Source organism: Monopterus albus, unplaced genomic scaffold, assembly GCF_001952655.1.
Source record: "Monopterus albus unplaced genomic scaffold, M_albus_1.0 scaffold80.1, whole genome shotgun sequence".
NCBI classification, from domain to species: domain Eukaryota; kingdom Metazoa; phylum Chordata; class Actinopteri; order Synbranchiformes; family Synbranchidae; genus Monopterus; species Monopterus albus.
In genome coordinates, this window is record NW_018127960.1 from 553,352 (window position 1) to 576,314 (window position 22,963).

General features: G+C 42.2%; 1 protein-coding gene across 5 annotated transcripts in view; it reads left to right on the plus strand.

Moving 5' to 3' along the window:
- The window catches only part of LOC109963813 (attractin-like protein 1), a 175,376-nt gene that overhangs the window by 17,830 nt on the left and 134,583 nt on the right, over positions 1-22,963 (plus strand). For 3 of the 5 annotated variants that reach the window (XM_020606673.1, XM_020606675.1, XM_020606674.1), the window contains exons 7-16: positions 1,611-1,785; positions 2,400-2,487; positions 3,966-4,212; positions 7,477-7,660; positions 9,766-9,920; positions 17,620-17,704; positions 19,616-19,827; positions 20,390-20,508; positions 21,156-21,272; positions 22,247-22,379. In XM_020606673.1, coding sequence (XP_020462329.1) covers positions 1,611-1,785; positions 2,400-2,487; positions 3,966-4,212; positions 7,477-7,660; positions 9,766-9,920; positions 17,620-17,704; positions 19,616-19,827; positions 20,390-20,508; positions 21,156-21,272; positions 22,247-22,379 — 1,515 coding nt within the window. Of the gene's footprint in view, positions 1-1,610; positions 1,786-2,399; positions 2,488-3,965; positions 4,213-7,476; positions 7,661-9,765; positions 9,921-12,325; positions 12,504-17,619; positions 17,705-19,615; positions 19,828-20,389; positions 20,509-21,155; positions 21,273-22,246; positions 22,380-22,963 lie in introns of those variants that run through there. The other 2 variants (XM_020606676.1, XM_020606677.1) reach the window with 2 other exon arrangements.

Genomic DNA, 22,963 nt, shown 5'->3' on the forward strand with positions numbered 1-22,963 from the left:
GTTTTTCCTGTATAATAATAATTATAATGATGATAATGATAATGACCTGACTTTGTAAAGTGCCCTAACATGACTTTTGTTGTGATTTGCTGCTATACTAATGAAATTGAATTGAACTGAATTGAATGAATTTCTTATAGATTAGATATTGATGCACTGCCCCCTGCAGGACTGATGGTGTAAGCACATGTAGAATCAGTGTGCTTCTGTCGGAATGAGCCTACTTTCTACCTTTGGAAAGTTAATTTGTTCACACTCTCTTGGCTTTTTTGTTCTGCAGACATACGTGAAAATCTTCACGAGGTTTGATGAGTTAAAAATCCATTAGACATGTCAATTTAAACCAACAGTATGAATTTAAAAAGTGTGGAAAGTTATTTGACAAGATTTCATTACATTTTAAATCCATCATTTAAAATGTAGCATTTACCCTGATAATTTAATTTATGGCACTTAACCAGTGCTGTCAAAACACTGAGGGGATATTAGACAGGAAATAATCAGTAGATATCAACACTACACTGTTTTTGTAGCTAATATGATTTTTTTCTTCAATCCATTTCTTTTGAAGCTCTGCAGCCTTGTATTCTGTGAACACATGTAACACTTCTGTATTAATCAAATACTACAATTTTTTAAAATGTTGTTGTTGAACCTAATTTTCACATGAAATCAATCTTTATTTTTACCTGAAGCAAAACAAAAGCTCAGCGTTTACTCTCACGCTGGGATTCATTCACCTGTTTCTAAATGTTGAGGGATGAGTCATTCATAAAAACACCGAACGTTGAGGCGTCAGTGGAAGAGAAGGATATGTGTGTCTGTGGTGATGTGTCAGGTGCGGCCTCAGCACATCAGTCATCTCACAAACGGCGGGTGCGATAAAGGTGCCGGTTGCTATAGCAACAGCCATTTCACAGCAAATATATGCTTTTGTGCTAACTTCCATCTGTCCTTCTCTTCTCCTATTCTGTCCACAATCTCCCATCTGTTTCTTTTGTCCTAATGTACCTGACCCTCATGTGTTACCTGCTGAAACATTAATCAGACCAAACTGCACCATTAGAGAAGCCCTGATGATTTCAGCCTCTAACCTACAGTAATTGGATTGCATTTGTAAAGGATGACAGTAATTTTATTGCTCTGTTGTGTCCTGCTCACTTCTAAATCCAATTTCTTTTTTGTTCTCTACCAACGCATGCTGGTGTTTCAAAATCAGTGGCATCATGTTGTAGTTTCCTCATCGAAACAAAGGACATTTTGTATGTTACTTAATATTTTTTCCTGTTTTGAGACTACCAGAGGTCAAATCATGAGTCCACACAGTGACTTCAAGCTTCATTTATTCACTACTGCCACATGAAATAAGTAAAATTAGATAACACAATTCAAACAGTACTTATTGTGCTTTTGTCTATTGGTTGCAGATTTTTTTTATTTTTGGTATTGACAGTTTTTTTTTTTTTTCATCATGTTTGTGACTATTAAAGAAGCCATTTAAATTGGATGGGGTGGGACACCACGTCCTGTCCCACTTTCACTGGGGTTATAAGTTTATTTAACTGTATTTAACGTCACATTAACTTTTCTTTTCCCGCTCTCTGCTTCAGGTCCAGACTGCTCTCTGTCTGTTCCCTCCACTGAGGCCTTCTGGGAGCTGCCCAGTGTTAAACCATCAGCTCAGTCTCTGGGTCGGGCTTCCCATCAGGCCCTGGTGCACTCTGGGTTGATGTGGGTGGTAGGAGGCTACTCCTTCAACTACTCCAACTACCACATGGTCCTCAAGTAGGCATGACTTGACTTTTGTCAGTCCTATAAAACTGATTTTAAGGGTAGAATCTCTTAGAACAAAGCTATTACTGTTGGCACCAACAATCGGTGGTAACCAAAAGACATCAAGCAGTTTGACTGTACAGGAAAACATAGATGGAACAGAGTCATTAATAAATGTTGCTAGTGGCACTTGTGTGAGACGGGGAAGCAAACACACAGACAATGACACACTTATGTTCACTGTACACTTTGTGAGAATATCATCCATCATGAAAAAAAGTCTGGAAATATGTTTAGAAGTCACAGGAAAAGTTGCTTCCTATAAATCCATTTGCCTGAGGATTATTTGTTCATTACCAAAGTAATGAAGTCTCTCCAGAGAGTTTTCTGTGCATGTGGTTATATTACAGATGTGACTTGCCGCTTGCTGATCCTGCATAATTATAATGTGGTGGCAGTGTGGCAGAATGTAGGCTAACAGAAAACAAACGGGCTGACAATGTCGGGGCCCACGGTGTCAGACTCTGAAGAGCCCTGCCTTACACTGTGTAATTCCAGTCTCTAGAATACCATGATGAGTCTGAAAATATCAAGTGAAGGTGCACCTGTGCTCTGTTTTCCTGCAGCTACAACCTGGAGACCAGCACGTGGGATGTGGTGCCCGTCAGCAGTGGCCCTCTCTACAGATACGGACACTCTCTGGCTCTCTACGAGGTAACACAGCTGTGGCTGTCACATTACACTGACACTAAATAGAAAGGCAGCAAAATATGAAAATACATTACTGTGCATTGACTTACACATATCAGCTGATAACTAACATAAATAGTGAAGGATGAAGTCATCTAAAATCTGACAGTAAAACCTGCTCTTTGAACCATTTGGATGTGGCGATAGGGAGTCATCTCACAGGACTGGAGAGATAGACAGGCCCATTATTCACCTTACCTGTGAAGAAATGAGAACATCAGAGTCATCCATGTGTCCCCTATAGATCACTCCCTTCACAGTTCAGCACATCAGATGATGTGTCACTGTCCAAACAGTAAGACACATGCTTATTTTGTGGGATAGTCGTTTAATAGTGAAGGACAGGAGGGAGGATGAAGACGAATGTGTCTGTTCTGCTGTGATGAAGGTGAGACTTGATCTGGAGGAGGTCAGTGCGCCCGACTGAAGCCTGACAATGATTTGTAGGCAGCAGTAACTCAGTCTTGTTTACTCTTCACACAGTTTTTACTTCAAACTCTTGACTTGTAGCTGCTGCACTGCAGATATACATAATGATAGTTACACGACGAGGCTTAAAGTTGCTATAATACATGTTTTCATACTTAGAATTAACAGCATTGCTGTGTGAAACACATACTCGGAGGCTAAAAGGTGACATTAGGCTGATTTTTGTTCATTAGAGCAGCTTGTTTCCATTCTCCCAGTCTTTGTGTGAAGCTAAGCTAACTAGCTGCTGGCTATGAGAGTGTTTCATTTTCTTATTAACGTATTAACTTTTGGCAAGAAAGAAAATAAGCATATTTCCCAAAACAATTAGAAAGGTGATTATATGTTTCTGTTGTGTATTACACTGCCCCCCAGTGGCCAGAAAACCCAATAACAGGTTTTAAATCAGGTTCATTTTACACACAGAAGATTCAGGTGCACAGTTAAATCACCTGGATAGGAGACAGAGGAAGTGACATGTAGACTTCTGGTTTTAAATGATAAATCAAGATGAACAATGTTTTTAAAAGCTGCGCTAACCAAGACAAACACATATTGACCTGTTTAAGAGAGCCAGTGGCACAGCTGAAGCCTCATGCCAGCTTCAGCTGAACACTCATCTCCCTTTCTAAAACCACACATTTCACCCAAGAGGCCAAATTAACATTTGTAAAATGAGCTATAGCTCTGAGATGTTTCTCCATAGGTTGAGCTGTGGAACTCTGGAAGCAGCATGAAGGCTCAAACAAGACACACACATCTTCACATAGCCACTGATAACACAAACACATAAAATACCTCCATTAGAAACTGATCATACATGCTACATCAGGACACCGACACTGCTAACGTACTGTCTTGTTTACACAAACTATTAGAAACTGATCATACGTGCTACATCAGGACACCGACGCCGCTAACGTACTGTCTTGTTTACACAAACCTTCACTGACTTGTGTACTCATGTGCTATAGGATGACATCTACATGTTTGGTGGAAAGCTGGAAGCAGGATCAGCTAACGTGACCGACGAGATGTGGGTGTTCAACATCCCCAGACGCACCTGGTCACGACGGAAACCAGCCCTGCCTCCTCCCTACGCCCTAGAAGGACACACTGCCCACATGGCAGAGCTGGCTGATGGCGAGCCAGTGATGCTGATCTTCTTTGGCTACTCACCAATCTACAGCTACATCAACAAAGTTCAGGAGTACAGCATCAGTAAGTGGACCTGCTGACTCCGCTGCCATTGATTGGTCTTTCTTTGTTGATTGTTTAATTGCTTTTTATTGACGGAAGTCAAAGACGGGTACTCTTCAAGTTGTTGCCATTCACTCATTCACTGGATCATAGCACAGACAGGTGCATGTTTTTTGGTTTTTTGATCACTGCTCCACTGTCACTGGGATGTTGCTGCAGTGCAGAAGCTCACTCACGTTCTACAGCTGCTATTTGAATCAAATATCACTTATAAAGCTTTAGCACCATTTTAATGCACAGAGGGAATAAATGTTACATTATCATTTTTAACAATATCGAGTTTTATGGGTTTGATTTTGTTGCTAGTTGGCTGCTAAATGTTAAAAGTCATATTTTGGAGATTCCTTGTGGTACATGAATGATATTATCTTTGGCAGATACAAAACAAGATATATTCTCTAAGACATGTTTTGACTGCTTTTACCTAACTAATTTACTTTTACCTTAACTCATTTCTGAAAGCTGAAGTCTGCATGTGTCTAACTGAGCCATCCAAAGACAACTGGGCTTTTCCTCACACCTCCTAAGGTTTTTGTTCTTACAGTTTGTTCTTACAGAAATCAGACAGCTGAATCTCAGATTTACACCTCAAACAATTAATAACAAATCTTCTTATTTGTCATCCAGACTTTCTGTAGCTTCTCTAGCTCAAAGACAACAGTCAGCTTTTCAAGAGGCTGCAATTCTTTGGCTGAGAAAGCTGCTGTGAAGCAAAGGTCAGCAGTGGTTGAAAGCTCAGGAAAAACCATCTATAATTGGCAACAGTTTTTTTTTCTGTGGAAAATCTTTCTTCTTTTTTTGGTGTTCACTTTTAAGATGGACTTGCTCTGACTTTGGCTTTTATTTAATTTCTTATTATTACCTTTGTGGTCAGTAGAATACTTCAAACATGCCATTTTCCCAACAATCAGTATCCTTCGAACTATGTGAAAACAGTTTGTTTGGCCACTTCGTGTTCACACTTGACAGTGTGTCTGTGCACAAAGGCAGGTATAAATACATTGTTTTGAAAGAACATGACTGGCCTGAAAATAGCCTTGAGCTTAATCCCATCTGACAGCTTTAGGATAAGCTGGCACTATGGGCCACGCTTCATTGCCACCCTCACTGTAATCGTCTTGTGGCTGAATGGGAGCAAATCCTTGAAATCAGTTTTCAAAACCTAGAGGAACTCTTCCAGGCATAGTTGAGCTGAATGTCCAAGGTTTGAAATGGCATCTTCAACCCACAGACTTGTGTAGTTTTTTTTTTTTTTTTTTACTATACTTTTGTCTGTTTGTATGGTTTTACATACGTGTTTTGTTTCTCTGTTTAGCCAGTAGATGGCGGTGTCTTACAGTGTTGTAAACCAGCAGCTGAAATTAGATTAGGATCTCTGACACATTCTGGAGAGGAACACACACATGCACACATATACACATTTTATAAGGCACACGGCAAAAACAGAAAGGCAAACGTGTGTGCAGCTACACACACACACACACAGAGGCGGCCATTAAGAAGAGGTGGCACCGAGGCCGGAGTGTCTGGGAGAAGACTATGATTAATGAATCCACTGCATTCCCTCACTCTCCCCCGCCATGTCACTCTGTTTCTCTGTTCATCTTCTACACTCTCATCCCCTGTTCATGTCCTCTCTGTTACCTCCCTCTGTATTTTTTCTCTCATGTGGCAGTCTCAGTTTCTGATCCCCTCTGTCATCACTCCTCCTCAGTCCCCTTCAGCTCCTGCTTCCCTTCCTCACCTTTTCCTTCCTTCCCTCTCCTCATCTGTCTAACACTTTCCTCTTCACCCACCGTTCTCTCTTCTCTCCCTCCTTTCTCTTTGACAGTTTCACAGTGTAAGTCTGCACTGCACTGAGTATCATTAGGCTTCAGAGAAAACAACCTGGATGTGTAAAGTGTGAGGTAAAAGGATTTAATGACCACTCACAGAGGCTGGTTTGCAGCAATTAGCTGCTAAAGATGAGAAAAGAGTTGACCTTCTACTTTCTTGTCATCTCCTCACAGCTGCCCTGTCTGTTGCTGCTCTGCTGTTTGTTTCTGACTTTCTTTTTATTCCTGTTCTCAAGTCAGTGTAATTCACTCAAGCTTTTCTGGCACAACGTCTAAATATTGCAGGCAAAGCATGAGGACCTGGTTGATGGCAGAGTTTGAGACCAGTATTAACACTGATGGTATTGATATCATATTGTCGCTAATACTTACTAATTCTGTTTTTCACTTTATAGTTATGTCCATATACAATAGTTACACTTAAAAGCTCAGCTGGTCAGTGCCCTCTGGTAGACGAACTACAGAACAGAACACTGTTTCTAATTGATCTCTAACATATATCTGGCATTTCTATAAAGCTGACTACTGACTGACTGGAATAAGCTAAAATTGGACCAAAGTCCTCACTATTAACAAGTAGTGATACTGTATGCAGTCCCAGGGTGTCATACTAGGGGGCGATAACATACATAAAGCAAAAAATACTACAGGAATATCAGAACAAAGTAGTTCTCTTTGGCAAATTTAGCCAAAGTGTCTAATTATTCAGACTACTGTCATGTCATGTGACATTCAGTGAGACTTTGGACGTCTTTCTCCACATCTTCTGTTTCATATTGGCACAGATTTCACCAGATTATTCATCTGGAGTTTCTGATCTCTGAGTCTGTGTTTATTCATAATGTGTCACAAGGCATTTTCTTTGGAGAACAGACCCAGACCGATTCCCTCTGTTTCTATTTCTGTGCAGAGATATTCCCTCACTGAGTGCTTTCTAGTTAATTTTCTGTCTTAGTTTCTCACTTTTCCTCTCTCTGCTCTCGGTACTACTCGTGGTCTCAGGGGTTTACCATTCCACATAATGGCACGTTTTCTCAGGCTTTGTTTGCTGTGTTGTGGCTATTTTTTTTTAAATGATTATTATTTTTAATCAGTGTTTTTAATAAGAGTTTCTGTGTACCTAAATGAATCTATATGCATCACGGTGGTCTAATAAAGGGGCACTTTTAAACTTAATAAACTCTAATTTCCTCTGGCCTCTCGTAGCGTTTGGCTCCCTTTCTTCTTCTCTCTCCCTTTCTCACTCCCAGAATTAAAAGTGCTCTGCTTTCCGGCATGAAAGTAAAAAGTCAAACTTGCCACAGCATCAAGACTTTAAGTGATCATCTTTCTGGATGAGTGCTGCATTAGTCAGACCTCTCTCTCCTCTCTATGTGTGTGTGTGTCTCAGGGTCGAACTCATGGCAGGTTGTGCCTACCGGCGGCGCGGTGGTCCAGGGAGGTTATGGCCACAGCAGTGTGTACGATGAGGTCAGCGACAGCGTGTTTGTCCACGGGGGATACAAAGCACTTAGCAACAACAAGTACGGCCTGGTGGACCACATGTACTGCTACAACGTGCACACGAGGACATGGTGAGAGCGCAGAGTAGTGCTACCCATAAAACTGTGCATTCTCAGAAACTGTTTTAGTGTTGAATAGATACTGATGTCCAGGACGATTACATCACTGTCTACATCACACATCCATTCTCTAAACCTGTCCAGGGTTATGGAGAGCCGGAGCCAATCCCATCATGCACTAGGTCATAGCCAGGGTGCGCCCTATAGTGTATGTTACATATCTGACATATTTAGTCAGATAAACATATTCACATCCTTTTGGGAAGTAGAATTCAAAGTATAGAGTGGAAGTTGAAATGTTTACATGGTGAAAACAGATTCAAATGCAAATACTGAATGTTTTTGTATTGTGAACAACTTTTAGATACAGTTTGTCAGATTGTGAAGTGTGAAGCTGCTGTTGCTTGCTTGGCTTGTGTTTGTGTATGGATGTACTGTAACCACCTGTGGTACAGTTTTGAGCCACTTCTCTTTTCTGAACATGTGCTCGATATTCCAGACGGTAATTTAGTTCTTTTCAATGCCACCTCATGTATCTGACAGCTGACTTTACTCTTCAGATTCTGCATTCACCATGAGATCATTAAAATATTACTTCCACTCTTTTGCTTCTTCCTTTTAAACCTGAAAAAGAGCACGTCAGCTTCAAACTACTCTCAAAGACTTTTTAATTATTTTTTCCTTTTGAGTTTCATTTTGTTTTGTTTTATTTTAGGGATTTTCATAAATGATTTATGAAAATTAATACGTACAGTATGTTAATACGTTGCCATTATCTGTAGAGGAACCTTTCTTCGCAGTATGCTTCATTTAATTAAAATCGAGTACATTTTAAAGCTAAGTTCTTTTTACTTGGGATAAATTTGTGAAAAGGAAAATCAGCAGAGAGGAGGGTGAGAATAGAAGGATCTGACAGGAAGGTTGACCCCAGGTGACCCCGGGCAGATGGATGGTGAAAGAGGATGCTCGGCTCTATCAGTGTCTCCATTAAATGCATTTGTGTGCATGTACACGTGTGCGCTAACATATGCTCTCTCTCTCTCTCACACACACACACACACACACACACACACACACACACACACACCTCTACTGCTCTCACTTTCCAGCTGGAATTTGTTGCTGGAGTCAAGTGTCACTTGACTTTTAAAATTCCCAGACGGAAACGTTTCTGGCTGGCACATTTATTTTGTACAGCTCCCAGCCTGTGTCAGCAGAAAGCTCCTGACCAGTCCACATGGCAGGATGTAAAACCAGTTCAGCATCAGGGTTCACATTTCTCTTCAGTAACAAATTCTCAGTTCAGTCTTTATTTTACATAGGCTACACAAATTGAGGCTCTGCAGTCGTAGTTATTGCTTAATAGTTCAAAATAATAACTCGGTGTCAGGAGTTCGCTGCACATTTTGGCCCATATCAGATCTAAATTATATCTGTATTTTCTGTGCTTAAGGAAATGCTCCATTGAAAATCTTTTCAGTATCACTTCACCATATGTCTCAGTAAGTAGATCTGAAGCAAATGCAGAAAAAGGACTTAATGTTTCAAAATGAACATTTAAACGTTGATTCAAACAGCTCTGTTCCAGTTTAGATATTCCTTCTGTTAATCCACAATATAGTGCTCAGACCTCCAGAGCCACAGGGCAAGTATATGTGATGATTGTTGGTAGATCACAGGATCATTTGGATGAATATACTTTTATATTCAGCTGTTTTCTGTTGATAATGTTTCCCCGTGTCTCCATAAATGAATGGGACTCTGTGTGCTCCTTCAAGAACACTCAGATATCTGAGTCGCTGCAGTAAATGAAGAAGCTGCAGAAAGTTGCCACAGCTGGTCTCTACTGTGCGACCTTTGACCTCAGAGAGGTCACACACAGCAGACTGAGACCCTCCCCTGCAACGTCTGTGATGAGTGTCTCTGTATGTGGGCTGCTCGCATGAAGGAACAGTTGGTATGAAGTGCAGTCACCACAGGGCAGGTGTCAGACTCAGACAGACCCCATCAGTAACACGACACCATGGACGCACGTCTCTCACTCTGCTAGGTTACACTGTCTTCTCTGTGTGCTCTTTTATATCTATATATGCATGTGTGTGTGTGTGTGTGTGCAGGCTGATTCTCCGAGAGAGCGGTTTGGCACGATACCTCCACACCGCGGTGCTGCTGAGCGGCACGGTCCTGGTTTTTGGGGGAAACACTCACAATGACACGTCACTAAGCAACGGAGCCAAGTGCTTTTCTGCTGACTTCCTGGCGTACGATATAGGTGAGCACAAGTCTTAAATATTCACACACATTCATCAAAGCTGACGTTGCAATTGTGTGTGGGATGGTATCCATTCTAAAGGCTTGGCTCATGACATTAGTTTTGAGTCATTATTCTTTGTTGTGTCAGCTGGAGAACAGCAACAATTTGGTTGTTTACATTTTTCTTTTCTTTTTTGGCATTTTTACTGTTTTCTCTCTATTTGAAGCAGCCAGTTCCCCTCACACTGTCGTCTCTGCTACTACTAACAGCTGAGACGAGCCACGTTCCTTCTCCGATACACAGCGTTGCCAGCAGCTTCCTTACATCAGGGAGTCAGGCTTCATGCTTCTCTCTCTGCCGATCTTGTGGCAGATCATCTAGAGCTGATTGTTTGGCCCCACTGTTGGTGACATCTAATGTTTAGCTGTGAAAGAAAATATGGAAAGCAATAGAGTGTCATGCTTAGATGAACCATACTGTATGTAATACATGATCAGGTATTTGTTTCTATAATTCCAAATTTCCACTCTGTATTTAGTTGTGATAATATCTGAGGCACCGTCACATACAGTACACATACAGTACACACACCAATGTTGTGTGATCCTCCAGGAAAACAGATTTTATTTGTTTTCATCAGTAATTCAGTGTGCAATCTTTCACACAGACACACACATGCATTCAAATGTTGTGTTGTGCTGCTGATTTCCAAGTGTAAATCAGCATCATTTGATGAAATGCAATAATGGTGCATATTGTATGAGATGGAGAGAAGGAAAGAGGGAAGAGAGAGAGAGAGCAAATAAGAGGGAAACAATGAAGAACAAAACTAACCTTAACAGAAGAGTGTGTGAGGAATAAAACATCTTAACAACAGAAGAGTGTGTGAGGAATAAAACAACACATGAAGTCTGTAGGTAGAGAGTGAGAGTATAGATGAATAAGGATCCCATTACATGCTACCCAGTTGCACCATAGACCAGAAGGTTCCACCCATGAAGAGAAACAGAGAAAAGGAAGAATGAAGGGAGAATCTGGAGAGGAAAAGAAATTCACAGAAGAGAAAAAACAGGAAGCAGATAGATGAACAAAGTCAAGACAAAAGGAAAGAAAGAATGATGGCTGTACTGTATATGCATGGAGAAAGGTGCTGTTTGGTGCAGAGTGAAAATGTCTCTTTGAGAGGATGAGGAGGATCCAGACAAAGAGGAAGCAGAAACAGGCTGGTGGCTCAGCAAGTGAAGCTGCTGCCACATCCTAATAATGCTGCAGTGAAGTTGGACAGTAAATATGATGCTGTAACTGTATGTTGAGGGATTAGCAGGGCTCATGGTTAGACACCATATGTCCTGGTTTTAAGTTCTAAAATTTCTTTGGATTATCTTTCGGGTTCAAATCTAGTGGCTGACTGGGGCCTTTCTAAGTTTGCAAGTTCTCCTGATGCCTGCGTAGGTTTCCTCCGGTCACTCTGGCTTCCTCATCGCGGTCCAAAGACATGCAGCTTAGGTTGATTGGTGACTCTGAATTGTCCCATAGGATTGTTTCAGGCAGGGCATCCAGTGTAAAAATACTGTACCAAATCAAACATGGAGTGAGTTTGCTGTGGCGACTCCTGACAAGGAGCAGCCAAAGGATAAAAAGTCTTCAGTATGGGAAGGTCTGATTCCACACACCCTTTGTTCCCTATAACTGAGACCTGACTGTAAATTACATTCTGAGTATTTGGTTCTAGGAAGAGTCCTTTTGGATTTGTCACAGGTCTCTGGGCCATATTTCAGTCTGTCTAATGCAACCACTGTGCCACTGTGCCACTGTGCCGCCCCCTTAAGTTACAGTATTTGATAGAGATGTATACACTGTACCATCCATATTTTGTATTTCTGGCATTATCATCAAGCCCACTTTCATCTTTATTGTCAGATTATAAATTATATAGATCACATAATAAAGGGATAATACCAGGGAGGATATTGTGAGATAAAGAAGAGGATGTGAGGAAAAAGATGAAATAAAAATGCAGAGCCTTGTGGAAGGAGAGGAGGATATACACAGAACGAGAGAGAGATAAAGAGTTAATGAAGGAGGGATTTAGGGAGAGAAAGGGAAGCACTGTGAATAGTGAAAGAGAATTGCCTAAAGACTATGAGGGTATGCAGGATAAAGCAGATAATAAGATTGTGAATAAAAGGTAAATTCAGAGGTAATAAACAATAAAGCATCTGTTTACGGAGCGTCCACATCTTAATGAAGTTGGAGACAACGTAGTGTGGGATGCTGCTTTCATCCACACTCACAGTAAATGTGTGTATTTACGTGGCCCTCAATTCTGTGTAAACACACCCCTTTTTATCAGTGTCATTATTTATTCATATGTGCAGATCAGTCCAACTTTATCATCCATCCTCCACCTCTCTCCCTTCCAGTGCCACAGAGACAGGGTGGAGGGATGAAGTGGCGGCTGAGAGAAAAACACAAACAAAGCTGAATGGAGGGAGGGAGGGAGGAAGCAGCGGTTGGACAAAAGAAGGTGCAGCACTAGAGACGGTGCGTTATAGACATTAGGGGGAAAACAATGGGACCTGAGAGAGGCCATGAATGGTACTCCTGGATATTTGGAAAATTATTTGTACTTGTGTATGCATTTTCTAATTCTGGCACTTGTGTATCTAAACTGAACCATTTGGCAATAAAAAAACAGTTTTATATTCAACTGCACACCCATCGTCAGCTGCTTTGGGGAACAGTAGATTTTCCGAGCGTTTTCCAGTCGATCAGCAGGGTGACATAATTTGTCAGTGCCCTCTGTAAAATGTCCAGTTGTTCTTTTTACAGATGAAACAACCACACTGTAACATGTTAGTTAGTGCGCTCTAGGGTCCATGGTATAGTTCAGATGTCTGCAAATCAATCTCTATGGAATCCCTGTGTCCCTGCCACAGTACTGCAGATGCACGTTGTGGCTGGCGCTGTCACAGTCGCAGCACTTCGTGTCTGTTAAGTTAAGTATAGTTTGTCACTGTGGTGCTGCTAAACAGTTTTCTGTAACCCAAAGAGAGACTGTGTCGAATTTAAATTATCCACTGGGCCACTGTGGGGACTGTTAAACACAGTGAGTGTTATGATGAGCTCAGGAAGGAACTTAAACCTGAGCCAACCAAAGAAATGTCTCCCAGCTCTCGTTGGCTTTTTTCCATCTGTGCTCTCTCATTTCGATGCATTTCCTGTGTGCTTGCTCTTCTGCCGCCCTCTGCTAACTTAGCAACATCTGAGTTTTCAGAGTTACATTTATCAGCTCTTCCAGGAGGACAGTGCCTCCATCCACAGGACACGAGGGGTCATATGCTCTGGCCTTCACAGTCACCAGGTCTCAGCCCAGGTGAACAGTAAAACACCACATGAGGGGACATCTGTTGGAAAAACAGCGTTCATCCCTCCAGGAGAGTCAGTGCCAAGGTGGAGCTGCTCTGGTGGCACGTGGTGGACCAGCACCTCACCTTTATGTTGAGTGTTTCCTCTATCTGTCGCCTGTCTGTAGACATCCTCTCCTCTCCTTGTTTCCTCTCCTGTCCTCTCCACTCATCTCCTCTCTCTAGTTTCTCCCGGAGATAATTAATTAGTTCCACCTGTGGAAGTCACTTCTCTCCATCCGTTGTTTCATCTTCATTTGCTTCTCTCTACCTCCCAGCCTCCACACTCGCTGCGAGCGGTACGGTTTTGAGCACTAATTTGTTTTTGTTTTGCTGCGCTAACCTTGGAGGGGCCACGCAGTGTTATTAGCTTCTCCTGCTCTTCTGCTGCCACACATTAGATTCAGGTCGACACAGAAGGCACTTTTCATTTGGATTTAATTCTCCCTCTTCCCCTCCAGCTCTCCCTCCACTCTCCTCCCCCCTCTCCTCCTCCTCCATTCCCTTCAACCTTGTCACCCTCACACTTCTAATTAGATTTGGGGGAAAATGAACTCTGATTAAAAATGTGGTCCTCTCCAACTTGGCACACCAGAGACAGACACCCACACACTGTCTGCTGTGCACCAACAAACACACACCTGACACACACACACACACACACACACACACACACACACACACGGCACAGCCCATTGAAAGCCTGAAAGGCCCAGGGAGCTTGTTTGGAAGATGTTGGGAGTTGTGATATACTGGAGGAGCAGACAGTGATGGCCGTTCAAGCCTCCTCCTCCTCCTCCTGCCGCCCTTCTTCATCAAGTCCTCCATTAGTGCACATCAGATCAAACTGTCAGTCAGCCTGGCCTGCCTGCCCGCTTCGATCTGGACTCATGATATCTCTGTCTGCCCCACCATGCGTTATTAACACAGATTTTCTCATATCCTGAGAGGAAATTAAAATCTGTGTTGATGCGTGTGTTCATGTGTGTGTATTTCTCATAAGTATCTGTTGAGCCTGCAGTTCTTGACTGAACAATTTGGCAGCGTCAGTCACAGGGTGGTTGGTTCGGGTGTGTGTGGCCAGTGCGGCCAGAGGATGAGACCAGCTGTGACTGAAGCTGTGTTTGGAGGCTTCACAGCAGGGCTGATTCACATGTGCAAATCAGGTTTCTTTTGCTTTTAACTAACAAAACAAACAAGAAACAAAAACACCACAATGCTACATAAAGTGCAGTCACAGAAAGTACAAGCCCCCACCTGCAAAGGCCTTTGTACCTGTCAATTGTTGGTTAAATGATTAAGCAGCTGATGGCAGATGATAAAAAATTAGGTTGCCTGAATTCCACTGCAAAAATTACTGGGGTTGTTTTCAAGAGCTGTGACAGACTGTCCATGGTGGACCCCGCCTCTCGCCCAGTCTCAGCTGGGATTGGCTCCAGCCCTCCTGCGACTCTGTTCAGGAATAAGCAGTACAGATAATGGATGGATGGATGGATGGAGAACTCTATTGCATGACTTCGCAGCAGTACCTTATTTTTGTGCTCAGTGCCACATGCCAGAAGTGAAAACCTTTAGCACCATGTGCACCACTTGCTGAAAACAGATTATAGTTGGCACATACTGCAGCAGTGCACACCTGGATCACCCGCTGACTGATGCTTACTTGATGCAGAGAAGCAAATTTCAGATACAGCCTCAGCTGACAGAAGATCTGTGTCTGTGCAAGACTGAGAAGTGGATTCCACAAGAATATTCCAGATTCAAATCCCCAGACTGGTTTGTAATATTCAGGCAACTGTGTAATCATTGATTGTGACAATCTCGATGTCAATGGCAGAAATATGGCATTCATGTTACAAAGTAATCCACTAAGAATGCACACGATTGGCCAACCTTTTTCTGCTTTAGCCTTTGTTGTTGTTCTGCTCACCCTTTCAAATCAACGAGAAGGGCTCATTGATTACCTCGCCTGTACCCCCTGCGCTCAGCTGACCTGCTCCTCGACACTGAGTAAGTCCACTCCTGATCTGTGACTATACTCTTCTGTGCTCCACGCCACTGCCTGACTAGCTCCTGTACCTCTCACTCAGCTGACCTGTTCCCCTTGATTACTACTTACCTGTATTCTTTGTACCTGCCTGGTTTATCTCCGACGACGCCATGCAGTGTATGAGACTTCTCCAGTCTTGTGTCTGCTATTCACCTGTGTTCCTCGAGCCATCCTGCCTCGTCCCCAGCTCCACCTTAGGTCTCCCCGGCACCACAGTTATACTCAGTTTCTTGTACCTATTTAGTCCTGGTCTGCATTTTGGGTCCTAGTTCTGTGTGGGCACCTTAACATTCTCAAGTGATACATGATTAGTCACATGTATGCAGTCATGGAGGATCCACTCTTAACCAGCTAAAGAGACCTCTGTAGCACTATTACATCTAAAGTTTGATAAATAGTTTTTATTCTTAGTCACTCAGGTCCACACCTTTACTTTAACAGTTTGATACATATGAATCTGACACACAACCTTCCACCTCCCTGACCTCCACACTCAAAGGTGATATATGACATGCAGTGGGCAGCACATATCATTTCCCCTTGAGTCCATTCTCTGTAGCAGTATTGTCACATTTGCTGCTCGGGTCAGTACATCCTGGGCACTTCTGTCTTTGTGCCGTGTGTGGTGTGTGCTACAGGTGTCAGTTGTTGGTGGTCAAATGACACCTACATTGGCAGTGAACATTGGCATCGGTCCCAAACTGTACAGTGTTGAATTGTCTTTGCATAAAATATGAGGCAATAGTGCAGCTAGCAGCTACAGGATTTGTCTAAAGTTAAAAATAGGACCTAGAACCTCCAGAGTTTTCCAATTAGCACATTATATCTCTTTTGTTTAAAGCAAACAAAATGTCAAATATCAAGCTGTTCCTTTCTGCCAGTCCTGCCCCCACTCCAGAGTTACCAGCCTCAGTTCAGCATCTCTCTAGTTGGTTTATATGACCCTGGTTCCTGGTGCTGATTAGAACAGCTCCTCTCCTTCTCGGCTGCATCTCATGTTCTTAAACACTCCCAGTCAGCACACAGCTTAACGAGGTCATTAGCAACCTGGCGTCCCAGAGTCCCCAACTCTACCGTTCTGTACCGCTCTCATTCAGGGAAGGCTCATATGGTTAAATGACACATTTACACTAACACCACACACACACACACATTCATTTCCATATTAATATAATGGGAGCACATAGGGTTCATTAAAACATCAGAGAGTTGTAAAATACACAGAGTTGATATTTGATAATGAGAGAGAGACAGGGAGAGAGAGAGTACTTTATGATGAAGTCATCCCAGATCATCTTGCCTATTTTCTCCATATCACCATAAATTGATGTGAAAGGATGAGGGCAGTGAGCTCTTAGTCGCTGTGATGAAAGCCGGGCAGTAGGTTGAACTGTGGGACTACTTCTGCTTCTCGTTCTTCTTACGTCCAATAAATCAGGTGATCCTTGTTTAAAAAAGAGAGAAATTAAAGAATGGAAAACTCAGTGGAATGATGAGTCTGATCGGTCAGGTCTGACTCCAGTTACATGGCAAAATAAGACAAAAATAATAAACACCATTTGTGTAATTGTAGTCCAGGACTGTTCTTCATGGTTGGGATAGGGTCCGTAACGAGGTGATCAACAGTTACGTGATGCATGGGTGTCGTATTCTGGTGTCCATCTGACGGTACTGTGTATCTGGAAACCTGAAAAGAATAAAGACTGGACCACAGGTGATTGTTTATGTGACTTTCCTCATCTTCAGCACTACAGTGTTGATGCTTACCAGATGTATTCCTGTCTTACTAACGTCTAGCTCCTTTTCCTGGAGGAATTATTTGAAGAACAAATGCAGTTTTTCAACTCTTGTAAGTTTTAATCAAGATTCTGACAACTTAATTTTTTTGTTAATTCATAACTACATCATAAATGTCTGAATGACTAATGTATAGTAGTTGCTTTTTAATTAGCCACAGATAATGATTCTGCTGATTGGGGGTGACCTCTAGGACACAGTGAACATGGGTTTTAGTTGTAACCTCCAGTAGCTGAGGGCTTCTTCATCATTTAATACGAGTTTTAAAAGATGGACGAGTTACTTTTGGACGGGTTTTGGTGCCTGTTTAGATTTCTGTGGTCAGCTGGAAGAAATCACAAAGGTAAAAATGATGGACTTGAACTGGAACACCTTACAGTCCTCTCTTCCCTGTTACCAACAAACACACAAACACAGAAAGCTTTATGCTTATTTATGTGTGTGTGTGTGTGTTTGCCCTCAGCTTGTGATGAGTGGGCTGCCCTCCCCAGACCAGGGCTGCACCGTGACGTCAACCGCTTCGGACACTCTGCTGTGGTCAGTAATGGGTGAGTGTCTTCCATCTGTGCCTGTTTACTGAGACTCACCGCTGCCAATGTGTAAATGCATTAATTATCTGAGTGCAACAGCTCTTCTGGATTTAGAAGGGATTTGTGGCTTTGTTTAGGGACAACTCTGCACTGTGCTGTCGAACACTGCCGCTCAAATGTGGGTAACACTGGTAAAATGGATCAGTGGTGTAATCTAAGCTATGCAGTTACGTTTATGCAACTAAACCAGTGTATTCACCTCGACAGGCTACATTTCCTTGGTGTCTTCTGCAGCGTCCTCTAAGTTTTGAAGCACTGAGAGTCTCGGTCGACTTTCTTCTCCACCTTTCTCTTTCACACAGGTTTTGTTGTGTAGATAGTTTAGGAATTGATCTCTCAATCTCAATGTTATATTTAGTTTTAGTTGACACTTTTCCTGTCACTTCCTGCTCTGGCTCCTCTGAAGCTCTTTGTTTGGAAACTAGGGCTGAGTCTCTCCCACTTTGGCTCTTGTGGATGTTTCTTCTGCTTCACACTCTGTAACTTTCTTTCTACTCCTCTAACTGTAGATACAGTCTATACACTATGCATTTTTCTTTATTATCTCAACAGCTTATTTTTACTTTTGCTATTTTTGAATCTTTACCTCTGTGTTATGCTAACCTCATTCACTCAGAAAACTTAGTCGGTTCAGTTCTGTTTTTCTTTTTGACATAAAGACAAAACTACCTGAGGTAAAAAGCGAAAACAAAATGATTAAACAGCTGTTGTTTAGAAGCCGACACTTCACAGCGAACATTAGGCCCTTAGAATTCAAGCGTGCAGGATAATTTATATGTTGTTAAAGTAAAAGCAACATAACTGATCAGTAATGTGAATGACATGGAATAAGAAGAATCTGAAGGTTCTCCTGGTCATTGCTCCTCTGTGTCTGCCTTCCGACAGCTGACTCCCCCCTGCATCTCGTTCTCTCGCTCTTCTCCACTCCACTGCACTGCACTGCTGTCATGGCTACCACTGCTGGTTTGCAGTCCCTACTGGCTGTTTGCACTAATAAATTCCATTGGTTTTAAGTAAACCTCCAGCGTGGACTTCCTCCTTGTCACATTGCCTCAGCCAGTTTGTGACAAATTATCAATATGAGTTTATTGTAAATAAAGCTGCTTACTGCTCTCAACTGGAGAAAAAAGCAATAAGCCAGATATTGATGTCTGTCTTAAAAATATGGTTCAGTGAATTGGCCTGGAAAGAGTACAAACACTTTGAAAGGTAAACTAAATGTGTATGAAATCATCCAGTCTTTAGTTGAGGATGCAGTTATATTGGGAATCTTCTTAAAAGAAAATGTAATTGTATGTCTTAAACTATCCCTGTAAGGGGTGAAATGGCTCTGTTGGTTATTTAGTTTTTATTTATTTATTTTTTACCTTTTTGTTACATTTTGACATTGTCAGTGTTGAAAATCCTTTTTGTATAAATCATGTAGGCATATCTAAAAGAGAGAAAAGTTGTTTGGAAAACCGATAAAAAGGTTGAATGACACCACGTAGTCAAACTTAAAAAGTGGGGAAGAGTTCAGTGATGATGCAGAGCTGAACCAAGAATAAGGGCCCTGACCCCTTGACACCATTTACCCACCAAAAAGTCATGTTTGAGCACACAAATGTCAGCTTTGAGCTTCTAAAGCCCTGCAGGCTTCAAACCACATTTCCCCTGGGTTTTTTCCCCCAAACCCAAAGTTCAGGTGTTTTGTCTTCAAAGGTTCTCCTGTTTTCTTAACATTTTCAACTGTCTTCATCTCTGCAGGCATTTCTTGTAAGACTCTCTCACTGTAACCTTTGCTGCAGTATGTGGATTCCTTCCACAGGTGATTGTGTAGGTTTCTGGTGTCCTTCTGATTCTGTCTAAGACTCCTTGTATCTTCTTCAGCTCCATATACATCTTCGGTGGCTTTTCGGGCCTCCTTCTGAACGATGTGCTGGCCTACACACCTCCGTCCTGCCAGGCCTTTTCTAACCCAGCTCTGTGTGCTGCTGCCGGGCCGGGCCTTCGCTGCCACTGGGTCAAAAGCAGATGCATGCCCTGGGAGCCCAAACCACCTGACCACATTATTCCTGCTCCTTTTTGCCCTGCACGGCCGGGTACGTTACACTGCGGCCCTGTCTGTCCAGCTGAATGTGCCACTTTATTTCTCTCTCCCAGAAGACTTTCTTCCCATGAGAATTTAAATTATTACAAAGGATTTGATTCCTGAAGTTTGTTTGCATAATTATGATGACAGAGGGGCAGCGCTGCAACAGTTACCTTATTTACAGTAATTAGGAGCGGTCCAAACCCTCCCCCTCATCTGTTCCTGCCAGATGTGGCTACAACAGCAGCTTTTCCAGGTATTTAGCTATAGACAGCTCACTGCAGGTATAAATAGAAAGTAATTATGATCTTGGTTGTACTGACAGGTTCAGATAGAACAATAGTAACCAAAGTCTATTCCAATACTATATTGTCAGATGATTTTGTGCACAGTACTATTCCAAGCATCCACTGGTTTACAACCAACACTTCAATTATACTGTATACTGTACTGACCTGGGATGTGCTGTTATAGGACAATCAGTGTTATTTGCTTCATCTGTGAGCAATCATGATGTACATCTGGTTTTTCTTAAGTGTGTTTTTAAGGCTGTGTGTGTTGCCCTCGTCCAGCCAGTACAGACGAGCAGTGTTTCCGGTTCTCAGACTGTGCCAGCTGCACCGCCAACACTCGGGGCTGTCAGTGGTGTGAGGACAGGAAGTGCATCTCTGCCTCCAGCAACTGCACCGTGGTGAGTCCTCACGAGAGGGAAGGTCACAGCGTGGATGTGCTTTGTAAAGTCACTGCAGTCTGCCTATTAAAGTGTGAAAGGAGACCTTTTGGTAGTAGAAGAGAGCTAATGGAGGACAATAATAATAAGGAACGTTCTCTGTGTAGTAGATGAAGGTCCACACAGTTGTCAAAATCATCGGGAATGCCTGGTGAAAAAAAGAAACAACATTAGAGGCTGTTTGTTCACGTGCGCTAAGTCTTACAGCAATCGGCGCCTCAGCTGGTTTTTTCAATTAACTCACACGTGCTCTTTTATCTGAAATCCTCTGGTTCAAACACCCAAACTTATCCTCCGGGTTTCTAATCTTTTATCTTCTCGAGCACAGTAAATAATAAAATTGAAAAGAAAACCTTTGTGTTTTCATAACATTAGGTGTGTGTGTGTGTGTGTGTGTGTGTTTTATAGTAATAACTTTGACTCAGTTTTTGTAATTTTGCTCATATGGTTTTCTCTCTGTCTTTATTTCCCACCCTGCTTTCTCCGTCTTTCTTTGTACTGTATGTGTCTGCATGTCGCTTTTGTCTGTTTGTGATTGCTTGGCTGGGTTGAATGTGTGTGTGTGTGTGTGTGTGTGTGTGTGTGTGTGTGTGTGTGTGTGTGTGTGGCTGACTCTGGAGCTGGCCCAGCAGCATGGTGGCACTCTGTCTCTGTCTCGCCCTCCATCCATCTTGTCTGAACATCAGCTGACTTTGTGGAAGCACGGAGCCAGAAGAAGAGGACATGTGTGTATTGTTTGGCACTTGACACTTCTTGTTAGACTGCAGGTTGGGTTGCATTAGGTTGTGGTCAGAGGCCAGAACAGACCTTGAGGTTTTATGGAAATTGAGGTGAATGTAAGTTCAAATTTGCATTCAGTTCATGTCATTGATACTTTTCCACCCACCTTTCATTAATGTTGATTAAAAACGTGGTTGGAAAAAGAATCCTAAGCTGTTAAGAGACTTCATTAGGTGAGAAAGAAAATCAATCATCTCTAATAAAAAGCTTTCAAGGGTAAAGTAAATTATAAAACCATTAAAAAAGGATTGGAAAGTATCATAAGAAGTTGTGTCTGTTCTGAACAGCCAGAGATATTTCACACATGTATTAAATTGTATATTGTTTTATCAAACTTGGAAGCATTCAGGGGTCACATGCTTGTCTTGTTAGAACCACAGTCATAGAAGAAGCACTGAGATTTTTTATGTAAGTAAAAGTAGCATTACTATAAAATCCTTTGTTACAAGCTCTGAAAACATAAATGACCAGGAATTATTAGGAACATTTCTAATTACATACAGATTTTGTATCTTACAGAGCTACCCTCCGTATTAAGGAGAAGGACCAGGGCATTTTTCAAATGGCTTCTTTTGAGTCAAACCAGCTGAAATATAATGTTTCTTCTGAAGATGTACAGATAAAGTTGCAAAGATAAACACTTGTTATTGAGGTGAAGGCCCGTACAATAAACACAATCAAAAGCCTGTCTCAGTATAACCTGTCCCTAACATTGATCCCCCTTCTCACTCTGCATGTGCTGTTTGTTTGGCTGTTTCATTCGCTCACTTTGTTGCACATCATATGGTGTCTCACAGTTTATTGCTTTGTTGCACGTCATATGGTGTCTCACAGTTTATTGCTTTAACAACAGAGGATGACCTCGTCGATGAGGTTTTACTGGACTGACACGGTTTCCTCTGCGTGTTTGTGTTTGAAGTCGGTGAGAGACTCGTTCAGGTGTGAGCACAGGGAGGACCAGGAGTGTTTCAGACTGGCCAACTGTAGGAGCTGCTCTCTCAGCGTCAACTGTCAGTGGGAGCCGCAGCAGCAGGAGTGTCAAGCGCTGCCTGGTGAGCACACAGAGCACAAGCATGCATGCAGCCTTCTGCACGTGCACACACACACCACTGTGTAGTCATATATACATAGCGATGTACATGTTTTTGTACTCAGAATTTCTCCAGTATCAGCCTGGTAAGGGTCTGGTTCAACAGACATGTGGACCTTGAGAAAATTAGGACAATCTTTTGTTTTATTTAATGTGCCATTGCAGAAGACAATGCATCCTGTTTTTCCCTCAGGACATTTCTTAAGGATGTAGCTCAATTTAAATTCATGAAACATTTTATTCTAATGAAATCTTGGGGGAAAACCTTGGCTTCGAAGCTCCTAAAGGCTGTGGCATTATGCAGCTTCAATGTAAACACCTTGAGGATCAACACACAGATACTTACAAGAAAAGTTTTACCAATGCATGCATAAATTATAGTTTTATTAAAGCTTTGAGGATTTTTCTGATTACACTGACACTGGGGTGAAAGTTGAATGATTTATTACTGAGAGTCTGACACGGTCTCAGTGTTCTGGTGAAGGAACTCTGTCTTTAGATGCACAAACACACAAACTACACCCCAAGGTCCACAGCGTTTGCATG